The 13,767-nt window shown below is 48.5% G+C and overlaps 2 protein-coding genes across 9 annotated transcripts in view; one reads left to right on the top strand and one right to left on the bottom strand.

The window, feature by feature from the left end:
* Nucleotides 1-81: 81 nt before the first annotated feature.
* On the top strand, nt 82-10,026 carry POLR1C (RNA polymerase I and III subunit C). 3 transcript variants are annotated; one of them, XM_036868619.1, is made up of 9 exons: nt 82-204; nt 331-402; nt 7,878-7,985; nt 8,222-8,354; nt 8,639-8,758; nt 8,845-8,997; nt 9,153-9,302; nt 9,408-9,524; nt 9,670-10,026. In XM_036868619.1, exons 1-9 carry the CDS (start codon nt 136-138, stop codon nt 9,786-9,788), a joined length of 1,041 nt encoding a protein of 346 aa, XP_036724514.1. In that variant the 5' UTR covers nt 82-135; the 3' UTR covers nt 9,789-10,026. The 3 variants fall into 3 exon arrangements, with proteins under 3 accessions (XP_036724514.1, XP_036724515.1, XP_036724516.1); XM_036868620.1 differs by having other exon boundaries at nt 102-204; nt 8,878-8,997; XM_036868621.1 differs by lacking the exon at nt 7,878-7,985 and having other exon boundaries at nt 102-204.
* The window catches only part of XPO5 (exportin 5), a 48,099-nt gene continuing 44,268 nt past the window's right edge, over nt 9,937-13,767 (bottom strand). For 2 of the 6 annotated variants that reach the window (XM_036868607.1, XM_036868608.1), the window contains 5 exons: nt 13,665-13,747; nt 13,103-13,210; nt 12,830-12,967; nt 12,461-12,625; nt 9,937-12,280 (listed from right to left, as the gene is read on the bottom strand). In XM_036868607.1, coding sequence (XP_036724502.1) covers nt 12,143-12,280; nt 12,461-12,625; nt 12,830-12,967; nt 13,103-13,210; nt 13,665-13,747 — 632 coding nt within the window. In that variant the 3' untranslated portion in view covers nt 9,937-12,142. Of the gene's footprint in view, nt 12,281-12,460; nt 12,626-12,829; nt 12,968-13,102; nt 13,211-13,664; nt 13,748-13,767 lie in introns of those variants that run through there. The other 4 variants (XR_005021820.1, XM_036868609.1, XM_036868610.1 and 1 more) reach the window with 4 other exon arrangements.

The raw sequence follows: 13,767 nt of genomic DNA, 5'->3' as shown, positions 1-13,767 counted from the left end.
GAGACGTGGACGGAGGCGGGGTAGAGTCTCGCGATATCTAAGATTCCAGGAGGTGATGCGTTGCCACGGAGACGGAGGAGGGCCACTAGAACGCACGCACCAGTTAGGTGCCCTGGTCACGTGGAGGAGTTGAAGATGGCGGCGGCCCAGGCAGTGGAGGAAATGCGGCGCCGCGTGGTTTTAGGGGAGTTCGGGGTTCGCAATGTAAGCCTTGTGGCCTTGAGCTCGGGAGGAGAACTGGGAGCGGAACAGGGATGAGTTGGGGTCAGAGTGGGGACAGGCTTGGCCTCGCTGCCGCTTCGCGGACAGGCTCGTCTCTCTTTGCTCTAGGTTCATACCACCGACTTTCCCGGTAACTATTCGGGCTACGATGATGCCTGGGACCAGGACCGCTTCGAAAAGGTGGGTGGAGCTGGAGGTGTCCGGAGAGAGTACGGGGATCGGACCTTGTGGTCTGAGTAGCCTGTGCCTCAGAAGCTGTCCTTGTGATGCTGTTCAGGCTAAATTAAAGGTCCAGGTTCTTGTTCTACCTGTCCAAAAGAATTTGGACAGGGAACGCTAGAAAGGTCATACACAGAGACTAAGGCGTAGAGAGAAACAAAGAAGCAATTTATTAAGGGGCAGAAGGAAAAGTACGTACTCAGAGAAGAATGAGGGCGTCCTCGCGAGTGAGGGGCGCACCCGAGGAGTTTTGTGACCACCGCCCCCCCCCTTTTAATTTCATTTTAATTCCTTGAATGGATGCAGGTTTCTTTGATTAGGGGCGGAATATTCATTGTTGGGAGGATGGGGTGGGATTTTTTTTTTTTTAATATTTGCTTTTTAAGAAAAATTTTATTTTTTATTTTTTGGCTGCGTTGGGCCTTCGTTGCTGTTCTCGGGCTTCTCATTGCAGTGGCTTCTCTTGTGGAGTACCGGCTCTAGGCACGCGGCTTCAGTAGTTGCGGCGCATGGGCTCAGTAGTTGTGGCTCACGGGCTCTGGAGTGCAGGCTCAGCAGTTGTGGAGCACAGGCTTAGTTGCTCCGCGGCATGTGGGATCTTCCTGGACCAGCCATCGAACCCGTGTCCTCTCCACTGGCAGAAGGATTCTTAACCCACCAGGGAAGTCCCTGGGGTGGGATCTTGATTGCATCTGGTTACATCAGCTTCTCCTGCGCATTGGTCTTTTAAAGCCACCGCACTTCTGAAAGCTGTTTTCCCTTAAATTTTTCCTTAGCACCAGGTGTGGAAGGTTGTATAGCAGCCACCCGCAGCCTGTGCATTTTTATTGCTCATGCTCCGCCAAGCTCTAGCTCTGTGGGTTTTCTGGTTAGGGTTCTCTGTTTAGGTATCACGAAGTTTAATCAAGGTTTAATTTATGTTCTTGTTGCTGATGGCCATTCCTCCATGCTTCATAGTCTCATTAAGTGCAAAACAAGGAGAGGTGGCTTTGCGTGTTGCCTAAAGTCTGTGTATGAGGAGGCTGTCCTTGGGTCCAGCCCTGTCTTTCCTGCCTCAATTCCACCCTGAAAGAGTTCCTTCCCAAAATCTTTTGGGGTTATTCAGGGCCAAAAGTCTCATTCTTCTGTAACTTCTTCAAGCTGGCAGGGGCAGTCTTCCCTTGTCTGACACTGGGAATGAAACTTTCCTCCTTTCTGGTCAAGGGGTCCCAAGATTTCCATAGAGGCCTCAGCAGTAGGCAGTGGCTGGAGTCCCTGTATGACCATCATGTTTATGTCAAATTGTTGCAACCTGGAGGAAACAAATTTAACAAGCAAGTAAAAAGGCAGGGGCCGGAAATCAGCAAAAGTATTAATGCAACCAGAGGTCCAAGGGTACCTTTGGTTATATCCTTTTGACTGCAGTCCATGTGGAGCGGGCGCTGGGGTTATCCTTTCCAAAACTGTAACACCTGGCCAGGGGTGTTGATGTAGGTGTAACATGTTTTGTTGATAACTGCATATATCCTTACCTGCTCAGCTAGGAGATAATCCAAGACGAGTCTATTATCCATCACCACATTAGCTAGGGAATTAAGAGATGTTGAGAGTCTAGAGAGTGAGTCCCCTCTGGTCCTGGCCAGGGTAGACAGAGTATCTGACAGGTTATAAAGTGTTGTCTCATGGTAGGCAAAGCCCCCTCCCCCCCGCCCCTCCCTGTGGAGCTGCCAAACCAATAGCAGCTCCGATTTTTGCCAGGATGAGTCCAGTTGCCCAATTATTTCAGGAATGGGATTATAAATGGTTATACTGAGGTCCCTCTGATTACTTAGTTGGCCTGGCATGCATTGTCCCACTATCAGGGCATTATCTAGACAAGGAGAGGCCTTAGCCAATCCCAGGGAAGGGAAGGAGGAGTTGGGGTTGTCATCTAAAATATCTGGGGTATTTTGGTCTCTTTTCTTTGGTTCATTGAAACAAATCTGACATGATTCCTTCAATGAAGGGTTTTGGTACAGCATCATAAAAGCCTGCACATAGGAACCTCAATCCATTTCTCTAGTTTCCTGCAAAATAAATCCAGTTGTGAAATAGTATCATAATTTGAAGAGCCATTTTGGGGCCAGGTTTCTCTGACCCTTACTTGTATTGAGGCCAAAATGTATTGCAGAAAAAGATGAGTTTCTTGTGTTTTAGCTCATCAACGTTGAATTCCTTCCAATTTTTCAGGATGCGTCCTAAGAGGGACTGCTCGGGTATTGAAGGGGCACCTCCTATGGTGTTTATACCTAAAGTGGACAAAAAAGAAAACAGCACAAAAATCAGGGTGTTCTGTGATTTTTGCTCTCGGCTTTGGTAACAGCAAGGGCATCGCCTTCTACCAGTTACCTACTTCCTAGGCCTTGGAGGCGTCCCCTCAGTGACCTTACTAGACCTTGGATGTCTCCAAGGAGAGAGGGTCCGGGACCCTGCCCATTCGTCCCCGTTGGCCAGGTAGGGGGATTGCCTTTTCTTTTTCTATCCTTCTTTTTGATATAGGGCATGACCAGTAATGTGTCTGCCTGTGGTGCCCAGATGTATCCACTTTTCTTATGCATCTAAGAATCCTTCATAGTGGTGGAATTGCCACCTAGCTCGGGAATCTAAGATTTTAAATAAAACATCTATATTTAAAGACATTAATGGAAGAGGATTCCTCAGAGAGAGGGAGAGAAAGTCTGCCTTGGAAGCTTTGGATATTGCCAGAGTAAGCAGATCTTTCCTAAAAGTGAGACCCAAGGAATTAAACCATGAGTAATTTTTGAAAGATTTACAGTTGCATTAAATTCCTATTCCCCTAATGCAGACACCCAAAGGAGGGAGAGAAAGGTTAGGATGAATAACGATTTTGTGGTGGCGGCGGCAGTGGTGAGCTAAAAACAAACAGTCCTTTTTAAACCCAGCATGGACAGAGCAGAGCCCTCTCCGGTAAAGGTGCTGAATCAAGACAACACTCAGAAAGGATTACCAGAGCAGCAAGAAGGAACACGAGCAGGGTAACAGGTATCCAAATTCACCAAAGCATATTAATTAGTTTATGGGTGGACTGGTGTAATGGGGCAGAAGGAAAATAGTGGCCATAGGTACTTAGCCTTGGATTTATGAAGTTTTTTTGTCCTTCTTGAATAAGAACTTTAGGTTTGGAAGGGGGCTCACTCGCCTGTCTGGACTCTTCTGGTCATCTGTGGTCCTCGATGTCCTGTGAAGACTTGGGAGGAGGGATAGGTTTAACTCTAGACAGGTTCCCCGCTTAGCTAATAGTTGGTCATCCATTCTTGGTATCCCCAAAATACTTATTTGGTCCTGTTGGGTTTGATAACAGGCAGAATAGGAGTATTGTGTGTGACTGACAAAAGACTAGTAACCCGCACCTAATAATAATCAGCTTGGCCTGGGGGGCCCTTCCTGGGATGTCTCTGTCTCAGGCTTGAAAATTTATGGGTGTTAGGTTTCACCCAAATGTTAGGTTTCAGCCAGAGCAATTTAAAAGTTGGGGCCTGTTCCTAGTCGCTGAAGTGTCTCCCAAGCTTTTATAACGTATTGTCCCGTTAAAGGATGGGGCATTCAGGGACTACCGAGAAGGCATGTGAGACCAAATATTGTTCAGATTGGCAATTGAGTGGCTTAATGAAATACCAACTGTGGGGATTTTTATCAATACCAGGCAGTTTTTAACATTTGAGAGTACAGCATAATTGTTTAAAGACAGAGCAAGTGGCTCCTGTATTGATTAAAAAATTAGACCCTCTTACCTGCCTTGTTAAGGATCACCTGGGGCTCTTCTGTTGAGATGGTGAGTTTTTCCATGGGAGCCAAGGACCCCCGGCCCTGTCAGCTATCTGCAGCTACCATTTGGAGTTTCGAGACCCCTTTGTCCAAATTGGACATGGGACATTCTCACCTCTGATGGCCTGACTTTCCACAGTTTGGACATGGGGCAAGCAGTTTTGCCTTTTGCCCTCAGCAGGAACGGGCGCAGTGGCCTGGCTTACCACATTTGAAGCAGACCCCTTGTGGAGTCTCTGTTGATCTGGTGTCGTGTCTTCTCTTTGTCCCTGAGGTTGCAAGGCACTGCTGACAGCAAGAGCTGTCAGTTGAGCCTGTTTCTTAGTTTGTTCCCCTTCGTGCCAGTCCCTCAGGGCTTCCTCTGCCTGGTCACGGTTATTAAATACCCCATAGGCCATATCTAGCGGCTAAGGCATCAGAGCCTGAGGGCCCAACTGTAACTTTGGGAGCTTTCACCTAATATCAGGGACAGACTAGCTGATAAAAATGTTGTCCCAGTAGGGACTGGTTCTTGGGGTGGAGGGGTCTGTGTTAGTGCATTCTCTAAAAACTTTCACAAGTTTAATCCTAGATGAGGCTCATTTGGTCAGAGAAGGAATTCAACTGTCTGGACTTGTCCCAAGTTAACTAATTAAGTACTGCTCTTAATGAGTTCACTGGTTTTACGTGCCTTTAGAGTTTAGCTAGTCCTGAAATATAGCCCTCAATGGTCAGGGTCCCCAGGCAGCATGGGGTGCACAAAAGCCCAAAAGAGAAAATGTCCTTGGTGTCTCTGAATGCTCCCAAAGGGTATGTCCCTGGGAGTAAAGATTACCTGTGATCCTTCAGGGGAACCAAGCTCCTGCCAAAAGGAGGAGCATTGCCGGTCAGGACTGGCTACGGGTATCCCTGTTTTTCTCACTCCTGCTGACTGTAGCCTATGTGAGGGTAGCGACCCCATCATATGGCAGTCCTGCCAGCCCCTGTCCTGAGGCCCGTGTCCTCCCCTGGTGTCTGTGGTACCCAGGGTGAGCGACCTTCCTGAAGGCTTCAAGGCTTCTCTGTAGATTCTATAGCCAATGATTAATTCTTATGTTCCTGGGGTGCATTCCCCTAAAACGGACATCCTTATAGTTCCAGGACCTATTTAGTTTCTAGTTTTCATTCTCTGAAAGGGTGGTAAGTATCTGAAAATGGGTACCAGCCACTAAGGGAGGCGGTATATGTAATTGTGTTAAAAAAAAAAAATCTAAGAAAACCTCAGCTTTCTTCAACTTACAGTCTGTCCAAGTAAAGCTGTATTTTATATTTTTGCTAATTTGAACCTGACAACAGTTAATCAAATGGTGGATAAGATAAACCCAGAGGGCGAAGCTCCTGTGGTTCAGGTCCCTGACTGCCTGTGAATAGAGGCTGGCCTGACATGCCATGCAACAATGAGAAGTGCAAGACCTAGCAGCAAGCTTGGAAAGCGCCTGACAAATTCCTCTTCCCGCACTTCCAGGAGAGCAAGACACAAAAATATGAGTGAGATGGGCCGCAGAGGCGCGACAAAGAGCGACAGAGAAAAGTAATGATAGGAAGTCAGGCAGCACCACTTAAGTGCAAGGGAGGTGGGAGGCTAAGACTTACAAGAGACCAAGATGAAGGGTAATTAACTTCCAATAAATCTCCTGGCTTGCTTGCCAAAGACTGATGCCAGACAGGCTAAATTAAAGGTCCAGGTTCTTGTTCTACCTGTCCAAAAGAATTTGGACAGGGAACGCAAAAAAAGTCACACAGACTGAGGTGTAGAGAGAAACAAAGAAGCAATGTATTAAGGGGCAGAAGCAAACGCACTTGGAAAAGATCTCGGGCGTCCTCGCCAGTGAGGAGGGCATCTGAGTTTTCTGACCTCCCCCCGCCTTTTATTTCAATTCCTTGAATGGATGCAGGTTTCTTTGATTAGGGGCAGAATATTCATTGGTGGGAGGATGGGGTGGGATCTTAATTGCACCTGGTTACATCCGCTTCTCTTGCGAGTCTGTCTCCTGAAGCCACCGCACATGTGCTCTAAGAGCCACTTTCCCTTAGCAGTCAAGCACCAGGCGTGGAAGGTTGTATAGCAGTCAGCTGCAGCCTGTGCAGTTTTATTGCTCATGCTCGGCTGAGCTCTGTGGGTTTTCTGGGCAGGGTTCCCTGTTCAGGTATCACAAAGTTTAATCAAGGTTTAATGTATGTTCTTGTTGCTGATGCCATTCCTCCATGCTTCATAATCTCATTAAGTGCAACACAAGGAGAGGTGGCTTTGCCTTTTGCCTAATGTCTGTATGAGGAGGCTGTCCTTGGGTTGGGCCCTGTCTTTCCTGCCTCACTTAGGGTTTGCTCCGTATATTGAGCAACATGCTAGGTAGTCAGTGTACACGATTTCTGCCCTGTTCTGCAAACAAGATGTTCAGTCTTGTTGGAGAAGAGCATGCGTAGACAAATCAGTCCAGTGTAATGCAGTATAGGCGGTTGAAAGCAAAAAAGGTGTTGGGGTTGGGGCGGGTATATCCTGCACAGGCACTTAATCCAGAATGAGAAGGGGGGGCAGAAGTATGGAAGATTTCCTGAAGGAGATGACATCTCAGTTCAGCCTTGAACAATGAGCAGAAGCTGAGAACAGCGAAGGGTGAGGAGTGTCCAAGCAGTTCATTGTTGCTAGAATATGAAGTGGGTCAGCATGAGTGTTAGGCAAGATTGAAGTGCATTTTAGGCACTGTAGGTGATAGGGAGCTTTTGAAGAGCTCTTAAGCAGATATTATCATATCTGTAAGCTTAATGGTTGGGAGAGAATGAATTTGAGGATTGTCATGTGGTGTGTGCAGATTTGTGACAGAATTGCATAGGGGAGCTGAGGCTGAAGGCAGAAACTAAGATTGTGATCATGGCAACAGAGCACGGGAGACAGAAGGTAAATTTGGTGGTTGCTTGGATATGGGCTGTGAGGGGGGAGTGTAAAATTACCTTGTTGGGGAACTACTTTGATGGGTGGTCGTGTCATTTACTGATGAGAAATGGGTCTGGGGAAAGAGAGTGTTGATGCATTCAGTTTCCTGTGGATGGAGAAGTCCAGCAGGCTAGCAGGAGATATATATGAGATCAGAAGTGAGACATAGTTTGGGGAGTTGTCCGTACAGATAGTTGCTAAAACCATGGGTGGGGTTGAGGTCACCCTGGAGAGACACAAAAACTTGGGAAATGGTAACATGTATATAGTAGGTGGAAGATTGTGAATTTAGTAGAAGGATTGATCACAGACAAGAAGGAAGAGAACAGAAGATTGGTGCTCAGAAATCAAGGCAGTAGAGTTTGGAAACGGGATTCTCTCAACAATGCCAGGTGCAAGGGAGGTGTCTAGTAAGATAAGGATTGAGTAGTATCAACTGGACTGAGCAATACGTGAGCCTATTCTTAGTAAAATAGCCTCTGTGGATGGCCTGGCTGGAAGCCATATTGCAGAGGATTTTAAATGAATTGAAGATAAAAATGAAAACTTTTCCAGAAACTAATAAATGATTGGGGGAGAGAGGGACATCTGGGCAAAGGGAGGTTCTTGAGGGTAATATCCAGGGGGAGGTATTGACTGTATAGAGAGCAGGCTTCATTTAGTGTTTTTCCTGTTCCTTTAGAATTTCCGCGTGGACGTGGTACACATGGATGAAAACTCATTGGAGTTTGACATGGTGGGAATCGATGCAGCCATTGCCAATGCTTTTCGACGCATTCTATTAGCTGAGGTATAGGTGGGCACGACGGCAAAGGTGGAGTTGTGTGGGGAAACCTCATTTGTAGAATTGTCTCAAGTGGTATTTTTCCTGCAGTTTTGCTGAGCATTCCTCCTGCTCATTCTTTGTAAACTTTTCATCAAGCGTTCTTCTAGGAAGAAGTCTCCATCTCCCTATGTCAGGAGGCAGGGAGTAGGTGGGGAGTCTACAGGGTCTTTGTAGATGAGTGGCTTTTTTTTCTTGGGCAGGTGCCAACCATGGCTGTGGAGAAGGTCCTGGTGTACAACAACACTTCCATTGTCCAGGATGAGATCCTTGCTCACCGCTTGGGGCTCATCCCCATTCATGCTGATCCCCGCCTTTTTGAATATCGGAATCAAGGTGAGGGTTTGAAAAAATGAAATTTTGGGGAAAGGTGGGCAGCTTTCCTCTGAAGTTGATTCTGGAATCAGACTGCCTGTGTTCGAACCCTTGATTGGCTACTCTATGACCTTGGGCCCGTTACCAGTCTTTTGGTACATCAGTGCTGTTGTCTGTGAGAACACTTGCCCTTGCCTTACCAGGGTTGCCAAGAGGATGAGAGAAACATGCAATGCATGCAGCGTAGTGCCTGGCACCGACATCCACTAGCTCTTTAACAGCGCCCACCTCCTCCCTTTGTGCAGGAGATGAAGAAGGCACAGAGATAGATACCCTGCAGTTTCGGCTGCAGGTCAGGTGCACTCGGAACCCCCACGCCGCTAAAGATTCCTCTGACCCCAATGAGCTCTATGTCAACCACAAAGGTAGGTACCGGTGGGGTGAGGAAGAGGGCCCCCTGTTGGTGGGTGCTAGTTTTAGGGACTTGGGTCTGATGTGCTTCCTCCTGCAGTGTACACCAGGCACATGACATGGGTCCCCCTGGGGAACCAGGCTGACCTTTTCCCGGACGGCACCATCCGACCGGTACATGACGATATCCTCATCGCTCAGCTACGGCCTGGCCAGGAGATTGACCTGCTCATGCACTGCGTCAAGGGCATCGGTAAGACCCTTTGATTACCCTGGGGTGAGGTATGACTAAGGGACTTGGCTGAGATGTCCCCGACAGGCAGAAAGCCAATGGGCCTTTGATGTCAGTAGCTTAGGGAATGTGAGGAAGGGTCTCCTCCCAGGCTCCGAGTTCCCTCTTCCCTCCAGGCAAAGATCATGCCAAGTTTTCACCTGTGGCAACAGCCAGTTACCGGCTCCTGCCAGACATCACCCTGCTTGAGCCCGTGGAAGGGGATGCGGCTGAGGAGCTGAGCCGGTGCTTCTCACCTGGTGTTATTGAGGTGCAAGAAATCCAAGGTATGGGATTTGGGATGCCAGGCCCTAAAGTGTATTTTCTTTGAAGGTAGCAGAGAAATAAAAGCTCTAGGCTCATGTGTTTATAACATGGTTTGTTTTCATTAGGTAAAAAGGTGGCCAGAGTTGCCAATCCCCGGCTAGATACCTTCAGCAGGGAGGTCTTCCGGAATGAGAAGCTGAAGAAGGTTGTACGGCTTGCTCGTGTTCGGAACCATTACATCTGTGAGTTTCAAGTTGGAGGGTGGGGCAGGGGTGGAGTTCTTTGGTGCTGCAGCTTCCTTGCAGGGTTCAGATGTGGAATCTAGCAAATACGTATAAGGAGCTTTTGTAAGCCCTGCCTGGGCTAAAGTGTCCCTTTGGTCCCCAGTCTCTGTTGAGTCAACAGGGGTGTTGCCACCAGACGTGCTGGTGAGTGAAGCCATCAAGGTACTGATGGGGAAGTGCCGGCGGTTCTTGGATGAACTGGATGCGGTTCAGATGGATTGAGGCTGCGCTGGACTTGGCATGGCTGGGATTGGATGCTCCTGAGGCAAGCTGAAGATTTTAGGTTCTGACCTGCCCCCACGAGACTGCTGTAGAGAGCCCAGAGAATAGGGGTCCTGAGTTTTCTGGGGACAATTCCAGCTTTATTTTCAGTCAATACACTTCGTTAAATGTGCCACAAAATGTGACTTCTATGCCTTTGCAAGGTCTTAATGTAAATAAATTCACATCCAGACAAAAATCCTTTTGTTGGAGACCACTTTTTCAGTTTTCGTCCAAAAATATGGGGCACCTCAGCAGAGATCTGGCGTTATTTAGCAGTTAGGAGCATTGGGCTCAGACATCGCTGCAAGTCAGGGCCAAGTCCCTCTGAAGCCCCTTGAGAAATGCTGAGTGTGATGGTTTCCGGGGGCACAGCCAGACCACAGAAAAATACTGTGTGCTGCTTAACCTATTTCCTGGATACCAGAGGAAGTTCCTGAGAGAAAAAAGGGTGGTCCATGGCAGTCAAGTCACATTACTATCAAGAGCCACACAAGGAAGAATAACAGTTCCCTTTGGACAGCCCCTCTGGGTTAGGTCCAGTAGCCACCAATGACGACACTGAGAGAATGGAAGGGCTGCCTGGTCTACGTGTCAGGAAGAGAAAGCTGCTTCTGGCTGGCATGCTGTTTCAGAGGGTTTGACAGAGCAGGTCTGTCAGTCACAGTTCTTCCTGTCCAGCCCCCTTAGCAAGCAAGATGCTCATGAGAAACAGTGACCCTGGAGTATGTCACTAGTTTGAAAAAGGGAGATGGGGCCCTTTCTATATGAAATTGAGATTTTTACTGACATGCAGATGTGCTTTAGAGTTAATGTTTCTACAAAAAGGTTCTATAAACAATAGAAAACTTCTAGCATGAAGTCACAGGATGTTAAAAATATTACAACACAATAAATACAACTATACCCTCCACAGCCCCACCGCAGAGAGGAGTAGGCAGCTAACAAATTTGGAGGGAAACATGCTGAGATGGCCTTCACAGTGGACAAGAAGCCCAAAGCACCACCCAGGAAGAGGGGATGGACCAAGTCTGTGCCATAGAAAGCGCAACGTGGGACTCCCAAGTCCGTTTCCCCAGCTTCGCCTCTTACTGACCTTACCCTACCTGGGGGGCCACACCAGCTAAAAGCTGCAGCTTCAGTCCATGCTGCTCCACCGGTCCTCACCAAAACCCTGGTCAGTGGATTGGATCAATGCCAGGCCTCTGTGGGGAACACATGGACACACACTCTAAATGTGTGTCCTTCTGTATAGATTAACTAGTCGTTCATCCATGTCCCCTGTGCTTATAGGGCCATCCAGTGATGTTTATAACAGACTGGAGACTCACAGGTTGTGATGGGAAGGCATATTTTTTCTTTTGGAAATGGCCCATGAGGGAAGTGACCAGGGACCTGAAAGACCACGAGATTTTTGAAGGCACCTGGACTGAGCTAGTCCTAGGAGAGACCAGTGGCTTTGCTAGCTGCTTGTCACAGATGTAGCCTAGTTGGTCTGGATTATCCTTAAATGCCAATGGCATCGTGACACTAGATAGGGTACTGTGGCTCTTGTGCCTGAGTGGACCCTGGGGACTGGGGAAACCACACTGAGGGGTCATTCATGGAGGGACAAAATGTGTGAGCTCTAAGGGATGTTACAGAGCGCTACAGACCCTGGCCCAGCCCTGGTCCCTGAAGGTACTAACATTTGATACTGTGCCCAGAGCTTAGCAGTGGCCTGTACCATGGATCCCATCAGGTGACCAGATTCTTGCTCAAAACAAAGCAGGAACTGGCCAAATTCAGTTCAGCACTCAGCACCTGACCCAGATATGCCCCTGGGGGATGGGGAAGGTCCCTGTCAGCCCAGCAGCAAGGGGGCTCAGTGGGACTTTCAATGATCCAGGAGAAACTCTGGCACAAGTAATTCAGGGCTGAACCCTCGTCGCAAGCCTGGCTAGTCGCAGCATTGGGTATAGCGCCCCTAGTTACCACTCTGCACAGGTGTATGGCTACCTGGGGGTGGGAGGGCTTGGGGAGAAGGGCCGCTCTGCTCTAGCTTTTCTCTCTTGGAAAAGGCAAAACTCCAAGTAGGATGGGAGATACCTGGGAAATCTAGACAGAATGGTGTAAGCCCTAACTCCCTTTCTTGATGCTTTAGCATGGCTTCCAGCCCTGTACAGGGCCCACTCTCTCCAGCTCCAGACCTGGATCTCTCTCCAGGCTGACGACGGTGTAAAGTGAGGTGGCAGTGGAGAGGGGCCTAGAGAATAGCTACAAAGGGGAAGAACAGATGACAATAAAGGTTGAGGAAGAATGCCCAGAAGCTTGATTCAGGGTTCAAAGATGGTGGCCAGGCTGCCCTCCTCATTGTCCAGCACCTCTGTTTCCAGTATTGGCTTTGTTTTTTTGAAAAGTGAGGGAAGATTCTTTATGTGAACTTCTTTTCGGAACTGCTCGCCCAAGGGTTTCTGTGGAAGACAAATGAGAAAGAACTAATGCTGGGTCTCGAGTGGTGGGTTGTTTTAAAGATCATCTCACCATAATGGTCGTGACTACAGCTGGTTTCTGGTTTGCCTGTACACATGGTCCAAGAAGACTGCAAAGGTGGTTGGGAGCACTAAGGAAAGGGTGTGAAGGGTGTGACCTACCCCAATGCACCCAGCAATGAGGCGTTTGAATTGGTCCTTCCGGCGCTTGTCAGCCACTTTCTGCAGAGAGGGGTTCAAAAGCTTGCAGTCAAACTGGTCCAGTGAGTCCTTCTGAATTTCAGGGATCTGCTCCATCACAGCTCTTATCTCCAGGTACCTGGGACGCTGAGAAGTAGGGGTAAACCCACTCAATGGCACTGTTTTGGGCCCCGTCACCTTCCCTATCCCCTGCCACACCCACTTCTCAGGGGGCAGCACTAGCAACTTGGCAGCTGCCTACGTTTAGGATTAAGGCTCAAGTGCCCGGGAGCAGGCAGGCTGTGAGGGATGAAGCCGCAGCCATCCTGCCCCCAGGCTTTCTCCACTCACCAGCGCCTCATATATCTGGAAGGCCAGGTGGACCAGGGAAGCCATGCAGCCATCGTGCTGCCCATGCGTCTGTAAGCCCTTCAGCACACTGGTGAACAGCCACGTAACAGCATCTGCGAGCAGTGTCCCTGACAGCACCTGGGGAGACAGCTGTGCTCAGGGCCAAAGCGGGACTCTGAAGGCCTCAGCACCCTAGTTCTTCCAACTGATTCAGTCAATCCTCATGACCCAAATGTTTCATGATGGGAGAGGAGAAAGGGTGAGTAACCATACTTGTTTGAGGAGAGGCCAGCAGAGCTGTGTGGTCGTCCTCTGGCAGGACAGAGTATCCTTCCAGGCCAGGGAATTGAAGGCTGTAATCAATAGCGCTGTACAAACATCCTAACGGAAAAGGATGGAGAATTACAATGGGAAAATAAGTACAATGTTCTCTGAATTCTTATGCATCAGGAGCTAGAGTTTTAATAGGTAAGCAGGAAAATGATAAAAGCAGCTACTGAAGAGATGGGAGTTTATTACCTCTATGTCAATCAGGCCATCCAAAAAAGAAAAACCAACCAATACAGAAAATAAAACCTATGTGCAGGAAGGAGATGCTCAGGCCTGGGGGAGGCTGAACACCAGGGACTGGTGGCAATGTGCCTGGGTGTTTTTCTGAGCCTTTGCCCATGCCAGCATGGGAACACAGTGGCCTTCTGCCTTTCCCACTGTTTTCTTTAACTCATATAAAGGAGTATTACCAAAAAACCCTCCTGATGGCATCAGAAAATGAGAAAAGTGGAAGCGGGCTCCCTGGCTGGGCAAGGAAAAAAATCTCGCCTGCCCCTCCACCCACCTCATGCTTCATTAGACATTTTCCCAGGTCTGTAAGCTCTGCCATGGCCGAGGGGGTTACCTCTGTGGCCATCATCTCTTCATCTGTAAGTAGAGACCAAAAT

The sequence above is a fragment of the Balaenoptera musculus genome, chromosome 11, assembly GCF_009873245.2.
Source record: "Balaenoptera musculus isolate JJ_BM4_2016_0621 chromosome 11, mBalMus1.pri.v3, whole genome shotgun sequence".
NCBI classification, from domain to species: Eukaryota; Metazoa; Chordata; class Mammalia; order Artiodactyla; family Balaenopteridae; genus Balaenoptera; species Balaenoptera musculus.
Note: the sequence above shows the minus strand (reverse complement) of the source record. Positions and strands in the feature narration are given on the sequence as shown.